The 24385-nt window shown below is 50.2% G+C and overlaps 1 protein-coding gene across 15 annotated transcripts in view; it reads left to right on the plus strand.

Moving 5' to 3' along the window:
- The window catches only part of XPNPEP1 (X-prolyl aminopeptidase 1), a 63489-nt gene extending 40569 nt beyond the window's left edge, over positions 1-22920 (plus strand). For all 15 annotated transcript variants that reach the window (XM_089314055.1, XM_070057254.2, XM_089314058.1 and 12 more), the window contains 14 exons: positions 678-773; positions 3582-3663; positions 5475-5685; positions 7410-7499; positions 8055-8105; positions 9322-9380; positions 9522-9599; positions 11403-11474; positions 13386-13446; positions 15112-15181; positions 16020-16193; positions 16909-16985; positions 18116-18214; positions 22377-22920. In XM_089314055.1, the coding sequence (XP_089170181.1) occupies positions 678-773; positions 3582-3663; positions 5475-5685; positions 7410-7499; positions 8055-8105; positions 9322-9380; positions 9522-9599; positions 11403-11474; positions 13386-13446; positions 15112-15181; positions 16020-16193; positions 16909-16985; positions 18116-18214; positions 22377-22505 (1349 nt within the window). In that variant the 3' untranslated portion in view covers positions 22506-22920. The remainder of the gene's footprint in view (positions 1-677; positions 774-3581; positions 3664-5474; positions 5686-7409; positions 7500-8054; positions 8106-9321; positions 9381-9521; positions 9600-11402; positions 11475-13385; positions 13447-15111; positions 15182-16019; positions 16194-16908; positions 16986-18115; positions 18215-22376) is intronic.
- The last annotated feature ends 1465 nt before the right edge of the window (positions 22921-24385 follow it).

Genomic DNA, 24385 nt, shown 5'->3' on the forward strand with positions numbered 1-24385 from the left:
TATTTGAAAGGCAGGAAAGGCAGAGGTATAGAGAGGGAGACACAGAGAGAGAGATCTTCCATCCGCTAGTTCACTCCCCAAATGGCCTCAACGGCTGGAGCTAGGCCGGTCTGAAGCCAGGAGCCAGGAACTTCTTCTGGGTCTCCCACATGGGTGCAGGGGCCCAAGCACTTGGGCCATCTTCCACTGCTTTCCCAGGCCATAGCAGAGAGCTGGATTGGAAGTGGAGCAGCCGGGACTCGAACTGGCACCCATATGGGATGCCAGTGCTGCAGCTTAACCTGCTATACCACAGCGCCGGCCTCTTTTGTTGTCTTTCTTGCTAGAGTGTAAGCACCATGAGGGCAGGGAGATGTTTCCAGCCCTGAGTTGTAACTGGTGACCAGCATAGTGCCTGCCAGTTACTCACCGAGTCTTGGTGCTTGCCAGGCATTTGTGGGATGAACAAATGCATGAATTTTGCTGGTGAGGCAGTGAGGTCCCGTGACAGTAACGTGGCTTGGGCAGAGTCACACCTCTTGTGAAGGGCTGGGATGCAGGCCTCCTGCCTGTGTGACCCATTTGCTCCCTGTAAGATGTGGGTGCTGGGTAAGAGGGTTTGGACTGAGGTCTTTCACTTGGCTAACGTGGCTTCCCGTGCCCACAGCCGGGTTAACAAGCACATTTGTTTCTTGCAGGCATCTCCTGGAAGGAGAAGGTTGCAGATCTCCGGTTGAAAATGACTGAGAGGAACATCGTGTGGTTTGTGGTCACTGCCCTGGATGAGATTGCGTGTGAGTGCTCCGGTTTCACCGCTGGGGCCTGTTACCTGCTCTTGCCTTCGGATCTCTGCGTGTTCGTGCCATCGCGCTTTCTCGGTGACCAGGGAGCAAGCAAGCAGCTGTGTCACCAGATGAGCACAGGAGCTGTCCGTTAGGATGAAGGATGAGGAACTACGGGGCGTAGAGGAGGGGAGCGAAGCCTTGCACAGAGCAGTGTCACAGCCACGGACTCCTGGGGAGGCCACGGGCAATTCTGTTCTCAGGACTGTGGCGCCTGTGCCACGTGGGGAATGAAGCACATTTCCTGCACACACCTGCTGTGCGTCTGCCTCTCCGGTTGTGGAAGTGGGATTGTGCATCCTTTTTGTCTTTGTACCTTTCCTGTGTGTTCCCAAGGTCTTTACAGTGAGAATGTTCTAGAAACATGTCTACCTCAGAAAATGCAGGAACTGAAAGTTCTGTACTAAGCCCTTTGATCCAGTAGTGGTTTCTCAATCTTTAGACCTTAAACCACCCTCTTGTTCAGGACTTTCTGTTGTCCTCTAAAACCTGAAGGAATCTAGTTGCAACTTTGTGTCCCATCTCCTGGGTTTCTGACTGCATTTGACCTGAGAAGAGGCCCTGCTTTATTTTTTAACTTTCTCACTAGGGAAAGAGGTGCCCTACTACCTAGTATCTTCTCTCTTCAGTCCCTATGTTATCTTTTTTTTTTTTTTTGACAGGCAGAGTTAGTGAGAGAGAGACAGAGAGACAGGTCTTCCTTCCGTTGGTTCACCCCCCAAATGGCCTCTACTGCCGGTGCTGCGCCTATCCGAAGCCAGGAGCCAGGTGCTTCCTCCTGGTCTTCCGTGTGGGTGCAGGGCCCAAGCGCTTGGGCCATCCTCCACTGCTTTCCCAGGCCACAGCAGAGAGCTGGACTGGAAGAGGAGCAACTGGGACAGAATCGGCGCCCCAACTGGGACTAGAACCCGGGGTGCCAGTGCCACAGGCAGAGGATTAGCCTAGTGAGCCGTGGCGCCGGCCTTTTTTTTTTCTTAAAGATTTGTTTTATTTATTTGAAAGGGAGAGTAACAGAGAGGGAGCTACAGAGAGAAACAGATCTTCCATTTTCTGGTTCACTCCCCAAAAGGCTGCAACAATTGGAGTTGGGCAAGGCCAAAGCCAGAAGCCTGGAACTCCTTTGGTCTCCCCCATGGGTAGCAGGGACCCAAGTACTTGAGCTATCTTATGCTGCCTTCTCAGATGTATTTGTAGGGAGCCAGATTGGAAGCAGAGCAGCCAGGACTCGGAACTGGCAATTCAATGTACTGGCCCCTGTTTCATTTCATTTCCCCCCAAAACTTTGTCAAGTGTTAAAGTGATTTGTATCCTTCATTAATGTAATAACCTCAACATCAGAGAAAAAAATATACAGCTAGTTCCAAAAAACATACTCAGATTATGGAAAACTTGGAAAAATGTAGACAAAGTAGAAAGAAAAACAACTCACCTAAAATCCTCTTACCCAGTCTTTAATTAGTGTTAATATACTTTGCATAGATCATTTTGTAGCTGGATTTTTTCAATGTGTTGATAAACTATAGGCATAATTTTAAATGGGTATTAAATACTCTTATCATAGTTATGCCTTCATTTGCTTAATTTCCCTAGAGAAATCAGTTTCCCACAATTTATTAAACTACAGCCATCAAAATCTTGATTCATAAGTCCGCATCTTAGTTTCCGACCATTTTTTTCTTCCCATATATGGCTGGCTTTGGGAGTCGTGTTGTGGGTTTGGGGTGTGTGTGTAGCAGGGCTTTGACCTTGTATGGCTGCTTACCTGCTAGGAAGATGGTATAGACCTACGCTCATCTCGCCAGCCCCCAAATGGTGCCTCATTGCTTTCTTTGGAAAGCCATTGTTTTAGAAAAGCACTGCTTTTTTTTTTTTTTTAAGATTTTATTTGAGAGGTGAGAGAGAGAGAGAGAGAGGTTCTCCATCCGCTGCTTCACTGCTCAAATGGCCGCAGCTGCAGGGATGAGCCCACCTGAAGCCAGGAGCCAGGACCTCTGGGTCTCCCATGCTGGGCCATCTTCCACTGCTTTTTCAGGCCATAGCCTGGATCGGAAGTGGAGCAGCTGGGACACTAACCGGCGCCCACATGGGATGCCGATGCCCGGGCGAAGGCTTAGGCCACAGCAGCACTTTTAATAGGGCCCTTTGCCCTCTGACCTAGCACTGGGGAGCTGGGGTTTCTCAGGCATTCAGTGACCTCCTCAGATCCCCTCCCCTGGCTGAGGGCCAGCCTCGCCGACCAGGGGCGGGCCTCGTCGGGGTGACTCACTGCTTTTCCTCTGCCTCCGTGGGGTCTCTCCGCCTCCACAGGGCTGCTGACTCTCCTTGTGGGTGGGTCTCTGTTTTTCTCCCCAAAGCCATTTGTCCTGGAAGGGAGAGAGTGTTTGGCTCCTTCCGCTTTATATGGGAGCGCCAGAGGTTTGTCTGCGGCAAACAGGGCGGGACACCACGAGGTGGGCTCTTCTGCCCTGGGGGCGGGGCGGGGGGGGGGCGTTTGTCAAGGCCAGGTTTTCCCACCGACTCTTCTTGTCCCCTCTCTGGATGGCGAAGTGGCCGCCTAAGGAGCAGTTCTGGTGCCATCCGGTGGCGGAAACGAGCAAGTGCAGCTCAGAGTGAAACCTGGGTCGGGCTCCCTGCTTTGCTGCAGATGCCTGAATCCTCTCAGAGCAGCTGAACTGGGAGCCAAAGCTGTTCCCTCCACTGCAAATGACCTCTTAAAGCGCAAAGCCGCCAGGTGACAGGATCTCTGATTTCCCCTTTTAGGGCTGTTCAATCTCCGCGGATCAGATGTGGAACACAATCCAGTGTTTTTCTCCTATGCAATTGTAGGACTAGAGACGATCATGTGAGTGTTGGCCCCACACCTGGAACTTCCTTTCCCGCAGCCCCCCGCTGGTCCCTGCCCCCAGCCACTGGCTGACATTTCGCTGACGCGCTTCCTTTGTCCTGCCCCTTTCCCTTTCCCTTATTGTCCTTTCCAGTAGGAATCTATTTGTATCTGGCCTCTCTTTTAACCCCCCAAATGCTTGGCAACCTGTGAGAGTGTCTTTGTCCTATGGGATTAACAAATAGGCGAGGCTATGAGGACGAAGCTTAGTTCGTGGAGTTCTTGCTATGTTGTCTGGTTCAGGCCTTGCATTTGACTCCAAGCTAGCAAGTAGCGTGAAGGGTAGATGGCTCAGTTAAGTAATTCTGGGTCCACAGTGCAAACATAGAAGCCTCGTCATTTTGAAGGTGAGAAATTCTGTGGGAAACCCCCAAATGGTGCTTTGTAGAATTTCCAGTGTATCTTTCCCGAACATAGCTTGTGGCGTCCCTGCCATTGCCGTTCGATTCAGATGTCTTTCTTCCTTCAGACAACATGTCTCTGAGTGCCTGCCACATGCTGGGGTCCTGTATTAGGTGCTGGGTTGAAGGCACAGACAGGACCCAGGTTAGATCTGGCAGATGAATGTCCCTTTTCCCCAGGGCACATACATGGGTCCCTACCTGTCAATAGGATGGGTGTAGGTGCCACATGATGGGGATAGCCTGGCCCTGGGGTTCAGAGGGGCCTCGGAGCAAGTAATACTGAAATAAAGACTGAGGATAAGTGAGTCGGCTGGGTGCATGGCGGGCTGAGGACGAGGGAGGAGTGGGGTCGCAGCAGGGGGAACAGCATCATCAGGGGCCCTGAGGGGAAGAGAGCCAGTGGGTGTGGGGAGGACCTGGAGTGGTTCCGTGTGGGTGGAGCACAGAGTGTGAGGCCAGAAAGTGAGCAAAGAAAGGCCCCAGGCCCAGGAGCTTGGGTGCTTGACCTCAGGATGCCAGGGAGCTAGAGGGAATTTTCCAGAGAGAACCACACACTAGGCTGGTAAATGATAAAGAATGTCATGATTGTGAAAAATAGGATGCATGAGGCGAGTCTTGGGAGTGGTGACGCAAACGCAGGTGAGAGGTGGTGGTGGCCTGAGCCCGTGTGGTGACTGGGTGAGGCTGCAGACAGCTGGACAGATGTGGTAGAGACGTGGGGTCTCGGCCCCCAGTTCCTAATGGAAGGAAGGAGGAGCATGGAGAAGAAGATGCCTGGGATCCGGCGGGGGGAACGGGGTAGACAGTGGCAGCACTCCCAGGACGGGGAACCCGGTTCAGAGAGCAGGATTTGGGATTCCAGCGTGGGGAACGGGGTAGACAGTGGCAGCACTCCCAGGACGGGGAACCCAGTTTGGAGAGCAGGATTTGGGATTCCGGCGTGGGGAACGGGGTAGACAGTGGTAGTACTCCCAGGACGGGGAACCCAGTTTGGAGAGCAGGATTTGGGATTCCGGCGTGGGGAACGGGGTAGACAGTGGTAGTACTCCCAGGACGGGGAACCCAGTTTGGAGAGCAGGATTTGGGATTCCGGCGTGGGGAACGGGGTAGACAGTGGTAGTACTCCCAGGACGGGGAACCCAGTTTGGAGAGCAGGATTTGGGATTCTGGCGTGGGGAACGGGGTAGACAGTGGCAGCAGTCCCAGGGCAGGGAACCTGGTTCTGAGAGCAGGATTTGGGAAAGGGGTGGGAGGAAGGGACAGCTGCTTGGTCTGGGTAGGCAGAAGGTAGAGGCCGATGTGTCATGTGTCTCTCACTCAGGTGCCCGCTGCCTCTGTCACCCCCTCTCTGTGGCCCCTCTGCAGGCTCTTCATCGATGGGGACCGCATAGACGCCCCCAGTGTGAAGGAGCACCTGCTTCTCGACCTGGGCCTGGAGGCCGAGTACAGAATCCAGGTGCTTCCCTACAAGTCCATCCTGAGTGAGCTCAGGACCCTGTGTGCCGAGCTGTCGCCGCGGGAGAAGGTGTGGATCAGTGACAAGGCCAGCTATGCCGTGAGCGAGGCCATCCCCAAGGTTGGTGGCCCCACGCTGGCCCCGGAAAACCTGTGGGCCCCTTCCCAGCTCTGGCATCACTCTCACTCTGCTTCAAAGCCCAGGCTGTTCCGGCAGCTCCTCTCCCGGGCTGAACCCTGAGCGCTGGAGCCGGCTTAGGAGTTCTGTGTTTTCCTGAGGGTACCATGAGGCCCGGTCCTAGGCGGCACCATTAATACTCAGGTTTATTTAAGTGTGTGTAACAGCTTTCAGTGCGTGGTAGAGAAGAATCAAACCAGTTAGCAGCTGTGCAGGAGCGATGAGAATGCCTGAAAGCTGGGCACCAGTTCCGTTGACCCCGTTCCCCCACTCCCACCCCACCACATTCTGAAGTCCAGAGACTTGAGGCTGGGAAGTCAGGCATTTGTCAGAGATCAAAGGACAGTGACAGCTTTGCCCTTTACTGAGCCCCTGCTGGGTGATGTTAAGCAGCTGACACCTGTTGTATGCTTTAAATTAGCGTCCTCTGGGCAGGACTGAACCCCTGCCTCTTTTTTTTTTTGACAGGCAGAGTTAGACAGTAAGAGAAAGAGAGACAGAAAGGTCTTCCTTTTCCGTTGGTTCACCCCCCCAAATGGCCGCTACGGCCAGCGTGCTGCGCCGATCTGAAGCCAGGAGCCAGGTGCGTCCTCCTGGTCTCCCATATGGGTGCAGGGTCCTCCACTGCACTCCCGGGCCACAGCAGGGAGCTGGACTGGAAGAGGAGCAACTGGGACAGAACTGGCGCCCCAACCGGAACTAGAACCCGGGGTGCCGATGCCACAGGCGGAGGATTAGCCTAGTGAGCCGCGGCGCTGGCCTCCCTGCCTCTTTTGATGGAACCTCCCCCCCCCCCGGCTGTCCTCTGGGCTTCTGGCTGCCAAGTGGCCTTTGAGAAACTTAGCGGTTCCTGCCTTCTCCGCCTTGCAGTGGGCCCTTTTGGGAAGAGTCCAGGCCTGGATCTCCAGACCTGGCTGGCTATTGCACCCCTGGCATTGCCACGGTGTGAGTGACTTCCAGCAAGCCACTCAAGTGAGGATCACTTGTGCCTTCTCTGTTTCATGAGAGGGGTGTGTGTGTGTGTGTGTGTGTGAGAAAGAGAGAGAGAGAGAGAGAGAGAAAGAAGAGTGAAGAGAGTGAAAGACCTTTTAGAAGTGCTGGGCAAGTGCCAGGTGTGCAGAGGGCCCCTTTCTCTCACCACTCTAGGCTAAACTTGAGTTTGCTCTCCAATTGGGAAGGGTCTTCCCCACCTCTTTAAGATCAGACCCTTAGCAGTAGTTGCGATGTGACCCCTGGGGCTGGGAGGCCTCCTTCACAGGCCATGTGCGCCCCAGACCAGGCTAAAAGCCCCCTTTGTGCAGTTAGAGCGGGGTTATTTCAGTCAGGCCTTGAGCAGTTAGTGAACTCTGACCACAACCGCAGAGGCTTGGAAAGCGATGTCTTGCTGGTGGCTGGCAGTCGCAGAGAGCTCAGGGGTGGGAATGGAGGAGAGGGAGAGAGAGACCTTGTTTGAGGAACTTACTCTTTCGCCATGCGTGCAAGCCCCTTTCATCAATCAAAAGGGCACGATTTCAGGCCGCAGGGGTCAGCTGGGAGGGGCCTGCGTGGGAATTCTTTGTATAATTTGTCTCAAGCGCAATTGGCTGTGCCAAGAGGTGCTTGCCTTAGTCCAGGGTGGGTGGGGCAGGCTTGAGTTCCCACCCCATTGCTCTGCCCTTTGCCTCCAGGATCATCGCTGCTGTATGCCTTACACCCCGATCTGCATCGCCAAAGCTGTGAAGAACTCAGCCGAGTCCGAAGGCATGAGGCGTGCTCACGTGAGTAGAGCACGCTTTGCGCAAGACGGGGTGTGAAGTAGGTGGAGGGCCCAGCTGCTTCACCTGCTGTGTGGCCTGGGCCTGCACAAGGCTGGGGTCTCTGAGTCACCTGGCCTTCCAGAGTTGGTAAGAGAGTGGAAAAGGCACTCAGTGGATTAGATCTTCAGCAAGCATAAGGGATCCTGGTGATGCTTGTGCAGGTGACCGTGACAGTTGATGACAGCGGAGCCTCCTTAAAGGTCCAGGTTGTGTTTCAAGGCAAAAGTGGTTCTAGAAAGCTTAACCTGACTTTCCTGTCCCTGTGGGGCGCTACCGTGCTCTAGGTGGGGCCCTTTGGGGTTGTGCCGGAGCTGCTGAAGAGCAGAAGAGCCCTTTCCCTGTTAGTGGGAATTGTTGCAAACTGGCTCCCCGGGAATGCCCACATGTAAAACCCTGCTTGCTGAGAGTGGGGCTCCATAGCTGCAGCCTTCGTGGGGTCCCGTTAGGACTAGGCTCTGAACGTGGCCATCTGATCTTCAGAAATAACTGCTGAACATGTCTGTATTGTTTGCACAGATTAAAGATGCTGTTGCCCTCTGTGAACTCTTCAACTGGCTGGAGAAAGAGGTTGGTAATTGCAGTGTTCATTCAGGAATCCACAGTGATTCCAACTGTGGCATCCTCTGTGCTCTGAGGTCTTGATCTAATTTTCATGTTCTCTCTTAGTAGTTCTTTCTGGAAATTTGGTGCATGTGTTAAAAAAATTCCTTAATTGTGGAAAGTATAGTGATAAGGAGGAAGAAAGAAATTCTACATCAGAGCGGATCCATTTTTGGGTTGGGAAATTATAGCTAAGTGGAGTTTTATTATAAGGAAAAATGGCTCTTATAAAATTGTGATAGGCAATCTAATTGTGTTAGGAGGAAAAGATTTTTGAGCACTTTGAACTTTCAGCCATAAAGCTTTTACATAAAAACTGTTTACATTAAATTGGCTCTTGGCCATTAGTTTTCTTACCCTACTACTACCTGTAATTGACAAGAGGGTGGTTTCTTTGTGCTATTATTAAACAATATCATGTTTCCTTTAAATATTACATTATATAAACAACTGTTTAATTGGGTAAACAAAATGTCCGTACTCCTATCAATGTAACTTTTTTCTACCATGTACTTCCTTCTGGCTATTGTTCTCATTTATGTAAATCGTTTTTCAGAATGTAAATTATTTCTTCATGTCTCTCAGGGTACAGACACAGTTTTGCATTTTGTTTATTTTATTCACTGAGAACTGCAGTGAAGAGTGTCTCCCATGTGCTCTGAGGCCTCACCACAGGTCCAGATGTGGACGGGCTGAGTCTGGTAGCTGGACTCACTTATTTACCCATTCTTCTATTTTCGAATATTTAAATTTCTAAAAAAATTTTCTTAATTTCATCAGTAGCCCTGCAATAATAACTCTGGCTTTTCTTTTTTATTTCTGCAGGATAATTTTCTTAGACTGATTTCCCAGGAGGGGAAGCTTTGCGGTTTTTAAACGAAGGTTCATTAAGATTTGTGAGGTTAGAGGATATGAGAGCTGAGGCAGAAGAGTTGAGTGAAAAATTAAATAGATTAAATAAATTAAAAATTAAATAGATGAAATAAATAAATTAAAATTACTTGAGATGACTTGCGTGAGAGCCTTTGAAAATTCCTCCCTTGAAGACGAGCTGTGTCCTGTAGACTGCACAGCTGAGATACAGGATGTGAGGAAAAGGAAGCTTTTAGCATACCTCCTCTGACGTGTGGGAGGCATGCGTGACGTTCTCTCGCCAGATGATTTATAAGCAGTGTTCTCGTAGGTTCCCAAAGGTGGCGTGACGGAGATCTCAGCTGCTGACAAAGCCGAGGAGTTTCGCAGGTAAGGGGCCATTTGGAGGACCCGTGGGCCTGGTGAGCCTGGTGCCGATTGCCCTGGCAAGTGAAATGAGCCTGGAAGGACACTGATTCTCTGCACAGTAAAAACCTCTAAGCCGCTCCGCTGTCTGTGTCTCTGTTCCAGGCAGCAGGCTGACTTCGTGGATCTGAGCTTCCCTACGATTTCCAGTGCGGGACCCAACGGCGCCATCATTCACTACGCGTAAGGCATGCGGAGGAGCACGTGGCCTGCCTTGCTGCTGTTTCTGCACAGGAGCCTGAGCAGGGGAGATGCATTATTTTACCAGAGGCCCCTACGCCCACCTCCCACAGTTAGGGGACATCAGACCTTGGAGGTCTTACTTTCCCTTATTCCCTCCAGGTCCCCCGCCTCTGCCTTGCAGGAGCCTGCTTTTAGGCTCAGTATGGCATTGACATTCCCCACAATGTGGCCAAAAGGATTTCCTTCTTCTCTTTGGAGGCTACAGAAACTATTCATTGCCCTTGAGCGACTGAATTCTTTCTCTCCATGTGTCTTGTGAGCTCCATCTCCTCCATACCCAAGAAGCTTGCCAGTGGGTTGTGGGGCAGCCTGTTTTGGGTAGAGGTATTCAGGCGCCCCCCCCCCCCCGCCCCCGCCCCCGGGGGGCCTGGCCTCCTGGACGGTGAGATGTTTTACTACCTGGTCTGCACTGGGCTGTGGATCCGCAGATCAGAGACTCCCTGGAGTCTGGGACAAGGGGGGCGCTGATAGGTTAGGACTGGCAGATCTGCCCGTGGAGATGATAGGCAGTGTACTTAGGCTTGGCCGTTGGACTTCAGCTTCAACTTCACCTAGCTCAAAGAGTTTTGCTTTGTGTTGGGCATTCTGTGCCCCGTGTTTCCTCATCTGTGATCTGCACGATGCTGAAGGGAACACTTTGTCTCTCTGTGATGTTCTTGCACACAAATTTCCCTCTTCTTTAATAGTCTCAGGGCAGCTTTTGAAGCTGTGTGTGGGAGACAGTCACAGTTGTGACAGTGCAGTTCTCTCCCATTAATATCTCTGTTCTGACATAAAAATATCAAAGAAATTTTGGTTTTTGTCTCACGGTGAAAGTAAATGATGGCTTTCCTGGCTAGAGACTATCCTAGTATTTTGCATATAATAAAAATATTTGATAGTTTCAAACCAAAGGAGGAGAGATTTGCTTTTCCCTTGTCATTTCTTCATTAGGGTTCTTGGAAGCCTGCTTAGAGGCAGGACACTGGAGGCTGGGCCGGTGTCTGGTTGAGTGTTAATTGCTCAGCTTGTGTGCCAACTGGTGCTTTACTTCTGAAGTGGGGGTGGTACCGGAAATGAAGGACAGAGCAGGGACTTGGATGCTCTCAGCTGTTTGGATAGTTCTCAGTGCAGTGATAGTATCTAGAAAATGGTGTGGGGAAAGTGCATTGCTTTAAAAAAAGTACCTCCTGTTCATTTTGAAAAAAGTGCTTCAGCATTAGTGCATCGCGATTCACTCCTGTTCTTAGCGAAATCCCTTTAGTTTGTCTCTGGAATCCAGACATTCACTCTCTGCCTGTCTGGTGGCCTTGGAAATAAGAGCGGGGAGGCACAGGATGGGGCCAGGAGTGAAGGAGGCGCTGGGACTCGCAGAGACCAGTGAGGCTGTGGAGACTGCAGGCTGCTGCCATGCCCGGTTCCCGTGTCTCTAGCTTGGTCCTGTTGCCTGCATCAGTTCTTATTTCTGTGGCTTTTAAAATTATCTCTTGATTACCATTTTGTTCTAGACACAAAGGTAGGTATTGAGGAATGTGTTAGTCTTCCTTCTCTTCAATTTTTTTCTCTGGTTAGGTAGAGAAATTCAGTGGGTTCTGTAGTAGAAGTTGAAAGTTAGTTGGAATAAGTACTTTATTGGGTAACTTTTAATTTTGATATAATTTCAGACAAAGTTACAAAAATAGTACAAAAAACTCTTATATGCCCTCCTCCCAGATTCTTCAGATGTTTCCATTTGTGGAATAAATTTTTAATTAACTTTGTTAGGCCAGTCCCTGAGACGAATAGGACCTTGTCCCTGGATGAAGTATACCTCATTGACTCGGGTGCTCAATACAAGTAAGTGAACTTGACTCCACAGACTCAAGGCAGTTGAGCAGGTGGACACGTGTGCTCTGACGGAGAGTTCCCAGCTGGGAACCTCTTTCTGCACTGTTGACCGCTGTTGGAATTGTCCTGTGTGTGCTCTGTATTTTTACCTAGTTGACATGGCCTAGTTGTTGACTCTGTCCCCACAAAAGACTGTTTGATAGAACTATTTAGTCTTTGACTGGAAGTTGTTAAAGTCCCGTATAATAATGACATGAAGCGAATTTTTAGAAATATTGGCAAGTTTTCTACCCCAGCCCATCAGCTGCCTGCCAGCTCCCTGTGTTTGTAGCTGCCCCAAGGCCTAATGAAGTAAAGATTAATTTTGAATGAATGAATGAGAAATGTGGACTCCCCCTGCATTTCTCTGAATTTCCTTCTTTGTGCCTTCTCGCTTTCTCAGTCATCCCCTCTAGAATGGTTTCTTAGAGGAGAATGTAAGGTTTGGTTGTGTCTGGATTTAGAACCTATGAGAAGAAGTGAGACTCATCTATTCTGAGAGAGCACTAGCAAGGCCTGTTTTAAAAAGGGATTTATTTATTTATTTGAAAGTCAGAGCTACAGAGAAGCAGAGATAGAGATCTTCTATCTGCTGATTCATTCCCCAAATGGCCACAAAGGCCAGGGCTGAGCCAGGCTGAAGCCAGGAGCTGGGAACGTGATTCGGGTCTCCCACGTGGGTACAGGGCCCAAGCTCTTGGGCCATCTTCTGCTGCTTTTCCCAGGCATGTTAGCAGGGAGCTGGATCATAAGTGGAGCAGCTGGGACATGAAACAGTGCCCAAATGGGATGTTGGCATTGCAGGCGATGGCTGTATCCTCTGTGCCACAACGCCAGCCCCAATATAATAATTTTTTTTTTAAATAATTCTTTCTTTTTTTTTTAAGATTTATTTGAAAGATTTACAGAGAGAGGTAGAGACAGAGAGGTCTTCCATGTGCTGGTTCACTCCCCAGGTGGCTGCAACGGCCAGAGCTGTGCCGATCCGAAGCCAGGAGCCAGGAGCTTTTTCCGGGTCTCCCACGTGGGTGCTGGGGCCCAAGGACTTGGGCCATCTTCTAGTGTTTTCCCAGGCCATAGCAGAGAGCTGGATCGCAAGAGGAGCAGCCGGGACTAGAACTGGCGCCCATATGGGATGCTGGCGCTTCAGGCCAGGGCTTTAACCCACTATGCCACAGCACCGGCCCCCTGATATAATAATTTTTATTGAGATAAAATGTACCTACTTGATGGGTTATAATGTTTTTTATTTGCATCTTCACAGCATTTTGCAACCATTACCCTTGGTTCTAGGACATTTTTGTCATCCTCAGAGGAAAGTCCATACTGGTAGCCATCATTCCCCTTCCCTGTCCCCCCAGTCCCTGGCCACCACCAACTAGTCCTGTTTATATGTATTTATTTAATTTGAGTACTTGACACAAATAAGATCTTGTTTTTTGTGTCTGGATTTGGTCAATTATCATAGTGTCTTCAGGGTTAACCCAGGTTGCAGCATGTATAAGTATCCCTTCTTTTAGTTACTGAGTTAATACTTCACGGTATGTACCCCGTTTTGTTTATCCGTTCCTTAGCTGATGGACATTTTGGTGATTTCCACATTTTGAGGGGTACAAACAATACTGTTATGAAAACCCACATCTAAGTTTTTGTGTGGGTGTGTTACCAGTTCTTTAGCATGTATTCATGGGAGTAATATTGCTGAGTAACATCTTCACTGTATAGTTAATCTTTGATGCAAACCACTTTACAGACTGATTGCACCATTTTACATACCTCCAGCAGTGTATGAGGGTTTTCATTTCTCCACATCCTTACTCGTCTCATATTTAGGAAAAACTTACTTTGACTAAAAACTAATTTATCCTTTCTTTTGAAAAGGGATGGAACCACAGATGTAACCCGGACCATGCATTTTGGAACTCCTACAGCCTATGAGAAGGTAAGATAGAGCCAAAAACTTGAGACTCTCTGCTTTCTTAAGAGAATTGCTTTTATGAAAAGGGATTAAATAAATAAAAATTAGATGTGGGATCATAAAATTGCTCATTACTGTGGAGTCAGGCTTATCTGCTTTATGAGGTTTATTTAATTAATTATTGGAGGGTAAGACATTTGGAGATATTTTTAAGAGCATTCTGTTAAGGTCAAGGAAGCTCAGGATCCAGTTTAAATAGCTCTGGCCTTTCTTGAGTCACGAAATCTCTTTGGGGCCGGGGGTGGTGTGGTAAAATACATGCTTTACCAGCAGTGTCTGAACTTGATTCTGAAAGCCACCCCCTTCTTTTTTCAAGTTCAGCATGAACACTTACAGGCTCAACTCTGTAGGGACTTTCTGAAGTGGCAGACGCTGTCAGTTTGTGGTTTGAACAGGATGGAAAGGGCAAGCAGAGCTGTGAGGGTGAATGTGTACCAGGAGTCTGGAGGCAGCTTCTGATCTTCCTTGCTGTGCACCCACCTCCCTGGCTGCTCGTGTGAATTCCTGAACCCAGGGAGTTCCCAGATCATAAGCACTCAGCAGATGATGGTTGAATCTCTGTTCAGGGGAACCCTTTCAGGAAGATGATCCTAAGAAGAGTTTTTTTTTTTTTTTTGGACAGGCAGAGTTAGAGAGAGACAGAGAGGAAGGTCTTCCTTCCGTTGGTTCACTCCCCTAATGGCTGCTACTGCCGGCGCTGCGCCAATCTGAAGCCAGGAGCCGGGCGCCCCCTCCTGGTCTCCCATGCGAGTGCAGGGACCCGAGCACTTGGGCCATCCTCCACTGCCTTCCTGGGCCGCAGCAGAGAGCTGGTGCCCAACTGGGACTAGAACCCAGGGTGTCCGTGCTGCAGGTGGAGGATTAGCCAAGTGAGCCACAGCGCCGGCCGGAAGAGGGTTTTATGTGATGTGGTGGGCAGATTTCAGTCTTGGTCCCTTGCCCTTCCTTTTCTGGTCACCAGTACCTTTCTGAGTTTGGACCTCAAGCTCAAGATCCCTTTGATGTGACTTTTTGTGCTGTGGAAAGAGCCCCAGACGAACTGACGGGGTGTGCAGCTCAAGTCCTGGCTCTGCACCTCAGGGCCAACCATCAGTCTTGCAAGCAGTGGGGATAACCCTGAGGACAGCATGGTGGCAGGGAGTCCAGATGTTGAGGTCAGATGCTGCCACTTAGGATCTGTGTCCCCCGGGCGTGCTGCTCGTTCCCTCTGTAGGGTGGAGCTAATGATAGCGCATCCACTGTGAAGTGCGGGGTTCAGTGTCTACTTAGTGGAGTGTCTGGCACAGAGGCCTCGCTCAGCAAATGTTAGCCAGGATCATGAGTTGGTCTTAATGATTTTCCCCAGTCTCTCTAGGGTACACGTAACTTAGAATATGTCCGAATGTTCACCACATGCTCAAGTCCTGTGGGATCATCTCTTTGACAGTTCTTTTTTACTTAGTTTATTAGGGTTCATTGGTGTATGGCCAGGCTTTTAAAGTTTTCTAAATTTAATTTTTTTCCTTTTTTTCTGATTTTCTCTGTAATGTTGTTAAAAACTTTAATGGGCAAAATTTTCTGAACTCCCAGAAAACTGCCAGAGTGAAATTGTCTTTGCTGCCATTCATCCGCTCCGGTTTTCTTTGGCAGGAATGCTTCACATATGTCCTTAAAGGCCACATAGCTGTGAGCGCAGCCGTTTTCCCGACTGGAACCAAAGGTAGGTGGTTCCTTCTGCCACACGGCGACCTCTTTTTCTTGTTTGGGAATCAGCTGTGTCTTGGAGCAGAACACGTCCTGCTGTCACCACGTCAGCTCCAGCCCATCTCAGGCCCTGTCGGGACAGGTTGGGGGTGCTGCATGGAGTGAGGCTCCTGGACCCCATGGCCGAGCTCAGAGGCTTCCTAGGCAGCCTGGCTTAGGATTGGGCCTGGTGTCAGCTGTGGACTTCTCTCCTGGCCCGTATGATGCTGGATGACACTGTGGGAAGCTCCCAGGAGAGGGCAAACTAGGCATGAAGGCTCAGGGCCTGAGTGGGGGAATTGGTCTAGTGCTAGGCCAGTGCCTCCTTTAGGGATCCTTGTTGGGGTTATTTTAATGTGAGCCTGACTCTTACTGTATAGCACTTGGCTTGAGGACTGGTAGATGGGGCGTTGCGGTGGGACCTGGCAAGACTTGGGCCTTCAGTCTGATTAGATCGGGCATGTACCCGTTTCCCAGGGCCTCATCTATCATGCCTGCCCACCTGTAGCCGACTGGTTAGAACCTTGCCTTACTAATTCTGAAACCTTCGGGACCCAGAGCCAGGAAGGGGACGTCCATGCCACTGAATGCAGCCTTCCTGTACTGTGGGTGTCCATCCCTTGTCCATACCCTGCGTGCGTGGTCCTCCGCTCAGGAGCTCTGATTGTTAGAAAGTTCTTCCTTGTGCTGGGCTGCAATCTGAACCCTCCAGGAACTTCTGCCCAGATGATTCTGGGTCAGCTTCTGGAGCTGACATAATCCAGCCTTAAAGGTAGTGTGTGATGTCATCGAGTGGCTCTTCATCTGTCTTTCAGGCCACCTTCTAGACTCCTTTGCCCGTTCAGCCTTATGGGATTCTGGTCTGGATTACCTGCATGGAACGGGACATGGTGTTGGGTCTTTTCTGAATGTTCACGAGGGGCCTTGTGGCATCAGTTATAAAACGTTCTCCGACGAACCCTTGGAGGCTGGCATGATCGTCACTGACGGTAGGTAGCCCCCACCTGGAGCACACGTGTGGGTCCTTGAGCTTTTGTGGAGGGTCTTTGCCGTTTCTTATTCTAAAATTATTTTAGAGTAAGTTGGCAGTAATTTCCCCCTTGCTGTCACATTGAATTAACAAACTTTCCTGTTTATCAAAGTAATGCGTGCATGTTCATTTTAGAGAAAGTGAAATAATGAAACAGTATAAAGAGTAGATGAAAATCACTTGCAACCCAAGCAGCAGGAGAAACAAGACTTGATATTTTACTGCATTAGCTCTCAGGTAGTCTTTTATAGATGGGTAGAGATGGTCTTTTTTTAATCAGTGAGGTCATGCTGAACATACTGTCTGCATTCTGCTTTCTTAATATATTGCCCTTTCCCATGTCATTGCAAAATTTTATAAGCGTCAGTTAGTGTCTGCATCACTGTGTCTTATGCATATACACCACGAGTTATTTAGTGGGCTGTCTGTTGCGCTCCCCACCTTGTAGTCAGTTTCCAGGAACTGCGGAGCCTGTGCTTGGGAACCTCAGGTGCCTGCGACACCGTAGCCATGCTGGGGAAGCCAGCACGTCTGGCTTGCACACCTGGCGGAAGGGGCCTTCCCCTGTTTCTTCTGCTTTGGAGCAGGGTGGTCCTCCGGGAGGGAAAGCTTCTCCCCTCTGTGCACGTCTTTACAGTGGGCCCTGTTTCACAGTGAGGTTTGTTTCGTTTTAGAGCCAGGTTATTATGAAGATGGGGCTTTTGGAATTCGCATTGAGAATGTTGTCTTGGTGGTTCCTGTGAAGACCAAGGTAATTGATTATGCATTTATTTATTTAAAAACATTTCCCATTCTTTATCGCTGAAAGTTAAGACTTGTTTTTATGGCGCTGAGAGTGTGCAATTCTAAGGCCACAATGGAGCCTCCTTTATCTGGTGTCTAGGACTTCCTCGGGACTTCCTCCCCTGCCTTACAATGCCAGGAAGAGAAACCTTGATGAACTAGGAGACTGAACTGGATTTCATGGTGCCTGCTTGGCATGATCTGGGAGTCTGAGTTTGTGACAGGTGGCCTGTTGTCGGGAAGTCCCATCTGTAGAGGGTGCTTGTTCAAAGGGCGATTTCTAGGTCCTTCTCAGATCTTGAATCAGAGTCTGCAGTGCAGGGGTGTGGACACTGTAATTTTGTCACAGTCTCAGGTGATTTTTATCAAGTAAAATTGAAGAACCCTGAGATATTGCATGAGTCAGACTTCAAAGACAACACAAAAGAGTTTCACCCTCTCCCATGTCAGTGTTACCAAGCGGCTTCAGGGTTTTAGGTGCCAGGCTTTACCTGAGAGGCCTGTTTTCTCCTTCCTCACTGTGACTATGGAAATGAACAGTTGGAGGGAAGGAGCTTCCTGTGTCTGCAGGGAGGTGACTTGCAGTATCTGCTCTCTGCTTCATTGTGGAAGGCACTGTTGTTGGAACTGGCCTCTTACCTAAGTCCCAAAGGGCTTGCAGTGAACAGAGAGCCAGCATGCACACCCTGTGGGCCTTGCTAGGGTAAGGTAGGCTGCATGGCTGTTAACACAATGATGTTGGAGTCTTATACCCCAGCAGAGTCTTTGAACCCAATCCAGAGATGGCCCTGCGCCTGGCACTCCTGTGCCCTGCCCCACTTCCTTCCCCTCACAGCAGAAGCCCTGTGGCTGCTGCCGGGAGCCCCACAGCAGCCTGTGTGTGGCTCTTGCTGAGCCCAGTGTAGCAGTTCTTGGAAAATGGCATCAACTGTGAACCTGCTCCATGTGCCCATTAAAAATGGTGACCAGCTGACCACTTCCTGGCTCCCACTTAACTTCTGGCTGTGAGAGGTGGCCATGTCTGGTGGAATGACTTCATGGTGTGGTTCACTGTGGTCAAGATGAGTAAAATTGCCTGTTTTCTTCTTTCTCCCACAGTATAATTTCAATAACCGGGGAAGCCTGACCTTTGAACCTCTAACTTTGGTTCCAATTCAGACGAAAATGATAGATGTGGATTCTCTTACAGACAAAGAGGTAATGGGGGAGAGGGTTTTCTTATTTTTTTATTTAGGGTTCTTGGCCGACTGAGTCTGAGTCCTCTGTCTCCGGGAACTGTAGCTTTTCCTGTGTTTGTTGGTAAACGGTCCGCTTCCCGCGCTGTCGTGTGTCTGTCGGGTTTTGTGGGGAGGACCAGCATGCTGTGCCATTGCTCCCCGGGGGGACATATCTGCGCTGCTCTTCCATAGCTGCACTGAGGCCTGTTTAGCAAACAGGCTCCTGCCTCTTCCCTACAAAAAGCCAGATGGGTGGTGAGGCCCCTTGGCCACTGCACATGCCAGATTGTTGTCTAGTGTTGCATGAAACATTAAGGAAATGAGGCAAAATCTCTTATGTGCCCAGTTTTCACATAGACAAGGAAAGTGGGTACTAGCCCCTCCCTGTTAGTGCTGTGGTCACTCTGGGGCTATGAAACCCTTTGCGGCCAGCGCCGCGGCTCACTAGGCTAATCCTCCTCCTTGCGGCGCCGGCACACCGGGTTCTAGTCCCGGTCGGGGCACCGGATTCTGTCCCGGTTGCCCCTCTTCCAGGCCAGCTCTCTGCTGTGGCCAGGGAGTGCAGTGGAGGATGGCCCAAGTGCTTGGGCCCTGCACCCCATGGGAGACCAGGATAAGTACCAGGCTCCTGCCATTGGATCAGCGCGGTGTGCCGGCTGCGGTGGCCATTAGAGGGTGAACCAACGGCAAAGGAAGATCTTTCTCTCTGTCTCTCTCTCTCACTGTCTACTCTGCCTGTCCAAAAAAAAAAAAAAAAAAAAAAGAAGAAGAAGAAGAAGAAGAAGAAGAATGATGCTTCCCGCCTTCCCTCATCAATCCCTCCCTACCCATTCTTTAAAAAAAAAAAGAAACCCTTTGCAAAGTCCAGGCCACAATGCTGCTCACTTAACAAGCTCAGCTTTGCAGGTATTGAAACCCTTTCAAGTCCTAGGGTAGATCCCCAGGCCCATGAGGCTGGGAGAGGTGACAGGGACCTGGGGTATGGCTTGAGGGATCAGGCAGGTGACTGAGGTCAGAGCAGGGATAAGGATCAGAAATGGGCAGGAGCAGTTAGCACTGGACAAAGTAGTTCCCAAAGGAGGGAGCTGGGAGCCAGAGGGATCCAAATTCCAGAGCAAGGCGGGGATCAGAAGTCTCAGCACAGAGCAAGTGACTGGTGGGAGCCAGAGGAGGACAGGCATGGCGGGTTGCTCTGGGAAGGAAAGATGGTGCTAGTGAGACAGCCACTGATCTCATCCCAGGAGTCTTCAAGGGTGTTTGGAGGCAGAGCTGTATCCTTAGTGGGGCCCATTTGTACCTCGTTCTTGGCTCTAAACGGAAGGGCCCCTGTGCTAAGGAGGTGTTTGCCTGAGCTGCGGAATGGGTTTTCCCAGCTAGAAGCCTCTCTTCCGCTTCTTCCAGCTTGCAGGTGGGTGACGGGAAGGTCGTCCACTTCCTGCTTAGCTCTCCTCCATGCTGGGCACCTCTCCTTGACCATAAGTGTCCTGGCCTCAGCCACATTCCCACTCAGAGGTCCGAAATTGGCCCTGCAGATCCTGGTTTGTTAGTTAATAGATGGGTTTACAACAGGACACTCAGCATATCAGTAGCACAGTGTCACTGTGTCTCTTCAGTGGCAAGAGTTCTTTCCCCGTAAGCGATGCCTTAGGTGAAAGGGAACAAGAACACCTAAGTGCACTTAAGTGCCCCATAGGAACGAAAGCCTTTTGTAATGGCCCTTGGGCACAGCTTCACGGGTCTGGTGGCAAGTCACTTTGCCCTCTTGGACGCCCAAGGCTGTGTGACTTCCTGCCAGGTAGGATCATACATTTCTTTCTGTCCACATAAAGTGTAAGACTAAGAGACATTTCTCCCCGTGACATTTCAGTTTATCCCAAGAAATTGTGCATGAGGAGGGATGAATGAGATCTTCTTTCTTGGTAGGAGAGTTCTGTTAACCTGCGACCCGCAGTCTACCCCACCTACCCCATGACGTTGATCACATCTGCCTGACCCGTGCCTTGCATACCCAGCTCACTGCCCCGTTATTTTGGCCAACTGCTCCTTATAGGGCAGATAATGTCTTCGTACGCTGGGGTCATCAGCTCATTTCCACAAATAATAGTAGATGACAGTGTTTAACACTGTGAGCAGAGAACAGTATCATTTATTATGTTTTAGTAGAAGTTCCCTTTCCTGTTTATTGCTTACGTCTGGGGCTTCATTTTGTCTGCAGGCACAGTAATATCCACAACAAGGCTCTGTCCATTGGGCTTTTAAAATGCCTTTTCATTGCCCCTTACTGTCTCCTCGACAGGTGATTTTTAGCAGTCACTTCAGGGAGCTTTTGGATTGGGTCTGCAGCCCCATCACTGTCACCAGATGGCAGCAGAGGACCTCAGTCAGCTGTGCACAGGCACCTGCGGACTGTTGAGGCCTTGGGATGTTGCTCAGGGCCCACTGAGGCTGCTCCATTCCCCTAAACCAAAAGGGTTTTGGGAGTATCTGTGGCACCAGGCTGCTGGCACCGCCGCTGTCACTGTTGAGCTGTTTGGAGGGCAGTCTGCCTGTATCCCTGCCTGACCTTGCTCCTGGTACAGAGCAACTGGCTTGCTTTCAATCCTCCCTTCTCTCTTTTCCCAAACTCTGAGTGGGGCTGTTAGGCTTTTTGTCCGTGGGGATTAGATCAGTATCCCAATAGGCTGAGTCGAAGCCTCTTGACAACACCATCCCACCTGTCTTCCCTCACTCCTTTCTGGGTCGAGGTGCCCATCCTGACCCCTTAACTGGAGTCTGGTGCTTGATGCAGCCTGTATCCCCTGAAGCCAGTGCCTTTGAGCACTCCTGCCTCCCTGAATGGCCTGTGGCTCGTTTATAACTAGCACAGCAGTGGCAGTAGCAACCTCATTAGCCTTGCTGCAGCTAGGTGTCTGGTCTTGCCCACCCCGGGGCGTCTTGTCCTCCTGGTAAAACTTGCCTCACTCCAGCCTTCGTCCCTGTGCCAACCCACCAAGGGGGGATTTCACCCTTCTTCCAGCCACAGAGGCTTTGCTGTCAGGTCTGGGGGATCAGCCCCAACCCAGGCACCAGTCCTGTCCGCGTCTCTTTCCTTTTTACTCTCCTTTTCATCCCTCATGTGGCACATTATGTGGAGGAGCTGAAGGTCAAGCTCACTTCCAGGCCTTGATCACCAGGGATTTCAGGTTCATCTAGATAGCCACACTCACAAGGCACACACGGACTCGGCAGCCCCTAGTTGGTTGTGCTTTGTCAGTGGATACTGAATAGGATACTGGATAGGAAGCCCTGCGTGTCCTTAATGGTAGTCCTTGCCTAATCCAGAGAAACACCAGTCCATCCGCTCTTCATCTGGGATTAGTCATCCCTCCCCCGCCCACCCCGGGATGGCTCAGGTGTGAGGGAGTGAAGCCACGTGGTGGGAGCTGGTGAGAGCTGGTTGCGCCGTCTCTCCTGTCATGCCCAGGGTCCTGTAAAGAGGAATGTTTAGCCGGCGCCGCGGCTCACTAGGCTAATCCTCCGCCTTGCGGCGCCGGCACACCAGGTTCTAGTCCTGGTCGGGGTGCCGGATTCTGTCCCGGTTGCCCCTCTTCCAGGCCAGCTCTCTGCTGTGGCCAGGGAGTGCAGTGGAGGATGGCCCAAGTCCTTGGGCCCTGCACCCCATGGGAGACCAGAAGAAGCACCTGGCTCTTGCCTTCGGATCAGCGTGGTACGCCGGCCGCGGCAGCCGTTGGAGGGTGAACCAACGGCAAAGGAAGGCCTTTCTCTCTGTCTCTCTCTCTCACTGTCCACTCTGCCTGTAAAAAAAAAAAAAAAAAAAAGAGGAATGTTTGATGCCAAGTGGCTCTGCACTCAAGGAAGCCACAGCCACAGCTTGCGCCAGGTATCCATGGTTCCTTCACGGTCATTGCCAGTCCGCATGTGCTGGATTATTCTGGGAACATTTTCACCCTAAGCCGTGTAGCCCATCTGTTTCCAGGGAAACAGACACAAGGAGATCACTTGTCCTTGAGCAGGGAGAAAGGAGTTCGTGTATCTTTCCTCTTGAGCTTGCGCTCTCAGCACATGGGCCCCTTGCTGGTGGCCCGTGTAGCCTTCTGATAGAGATGTGGTGAATGCCATGACTGTCTTTTTTTCCTGTACAGTGCGACTGGCTCAACAATTACCACCTGACCTGCAGGGACGTGATTGGCAAGGAACTGCAGAAGCAGGGCCGCCAGGAAGCTCTCGAGTGGCTCATCAGAGAGACGCAGCCCATCTCCAAACAGCATTAATGCCGGCCTGGTTCTGCTTCGTGAAATGCCCTGGGGAAAGGAAGAAACAAGGCAGACCCCTGACACCTCTCCCATCTCCTCACCCCGCCCCCCCCACCCCTTTTTACTTTTAGACGCTAAGAAGAACTGAACATCTTCTTATCCTCTTTGATATTTTCTTGTAAACACTCAATCTTTTATGATTTTTTTAATTGTTGAGAATGAGCCAAGAATAAAATTGCGGCACCAGAAGGAGGGTCCCCATGGAGCCGAACACTCGACAAAGGGGGGAGACGCCCCCCCGGTTTCCGGACAGTGCTGGTGAGACAATGAGCGCTCCGCGTCGGTCACGTCCAGGTGCTAGCCCTCGCTCGTGGTCACCCTCCTGTTCATGAGCCTGTATTTATGATCAGTGAATAAAAATGTCCAAACAGTGTCCTGCTGTCTCTTTGCCTGAGTTCACGTCCCTGGCACGCCAGGCGGCCTGGGCTCAGCCGGCCTCTGTGGCAGCTGTCTTTGCCTGAGCAGAGGTCCCTGGCCTCCTGGCACACACTCTGCCTTAACTGTAAGGGTTTCCCCTTTATCTAGAAAACCTAGTGTTTTGGTATTTTTTATTATCCCCCCCAAATTTTTGAAATGTCATTAATGTATAAAGGTACTTCAAAAAGAGTTCATGGAAGAAGGGAATGATAAGTTTATTTGTATTTTCATGCAAAAATATTTTGCAATCCATGTGCAATGTTTTAATAAGGTACACTTTCCATGAACTTTTTGAAGATTCCCTCTCCAGTTCCGAAAATAGAGATACTGAGTGATGTCACAAGGGACAGTCTTATGGAGCCCACATTTCAGCACAGCTCTTGCCATCCCAACACTTGCAGCAAGGGCCTGCGATTCCTGTTTTGTGTGCCTCTCTCTTAAGAATAAACTTACCTTTTACAAAATCATTTAATTTATTTGAGAGGCAAAGGGATAGAGACAGACTGTGAGTGAGCGTCCATCTACTGATTTGTTCCCTCAAACGCCCACAGTAGCCAGGCAGAGCTGGGCCAGGATGAAGGTGGGGGCAGGGAACTCATTCCAGGTCTCCCACGCGGGTGAGAGATCAGTCCTCGCCGGCTGCCTCCCAGGGTGGGTATTAGCAGGAACTGGAATCGGGGGCAGAATCAAGACTCAAACTCGGACATGTTTGCGTGGGATACAGGTGTTACAAGTGGCATCTTAACTGCCAGGCCAAATGCCTACCCCGTGGGCCTTCTCCTGACTTGCACTTGTGGAGCAGGCACCAGGATCGGAGAGTCATGGTCTCCAGGAGGCACCGTCAGGGTGGGAGGTGGGCAGACAGACTGGCTCACTCCTTGGGGTGTGTCCTGGATCTCTCCAGTGGGACGGAGCCTCAGCTGCCCACCGTGGTAACTGCTCAGTCACAGACCCTGTATTTTCTTCCTTCTCCTGCCTGTCTCACTTCTCCCTTCTTCCATCAGTGTTTCCTAGTACGCCAATCAGCCACTTACAGGGCCTGCTTCCTTGGAAACTCAGCCTAAGATACACTCTTTAAGTGTAACCACTAGTACCTGTTATAGAATAAATTTTGTGAATGTCTTTCTTTGTATTCTGTGTTCAAATATTGAATGAAAACATACATATGTATAAAAGAATATATATGCATACATTTCCATATTTAGTGCAAAATGTTGGATCACTCTGCATACACAATTTGCTTTTTCTACTTGAGAATCTCTTCAAGCTATTTTTCCATATTGATTTGTAGATATAATTATTTTTAATGACCAAACTATTCCCTTATATAGCTATGTTCTTATTTAAACTAGTCTCATTGAATTTCTTTTTTCACAACAATCCTAGCCGATAATTTTTTGAAGATATCTTTGTCTCTTAAA

The sequence above is a fragment of the Oryctolagus cuniculus genome, chromosome 15, assembly GCF_051225735.1.
Source record: "Oryctolagus cuniculus isolate XC-2025 breed Fujian yellow rabbit chromosome 15, ASM5122573v1, whole genome shotgun sequence".
Taxonomy (NCBI): Eukaryota; Metazoa; Chordata; class Mammalia; order Lagomorpha; family Leporidae; genus Oryctolagus; species Oryctolagus cuniculus.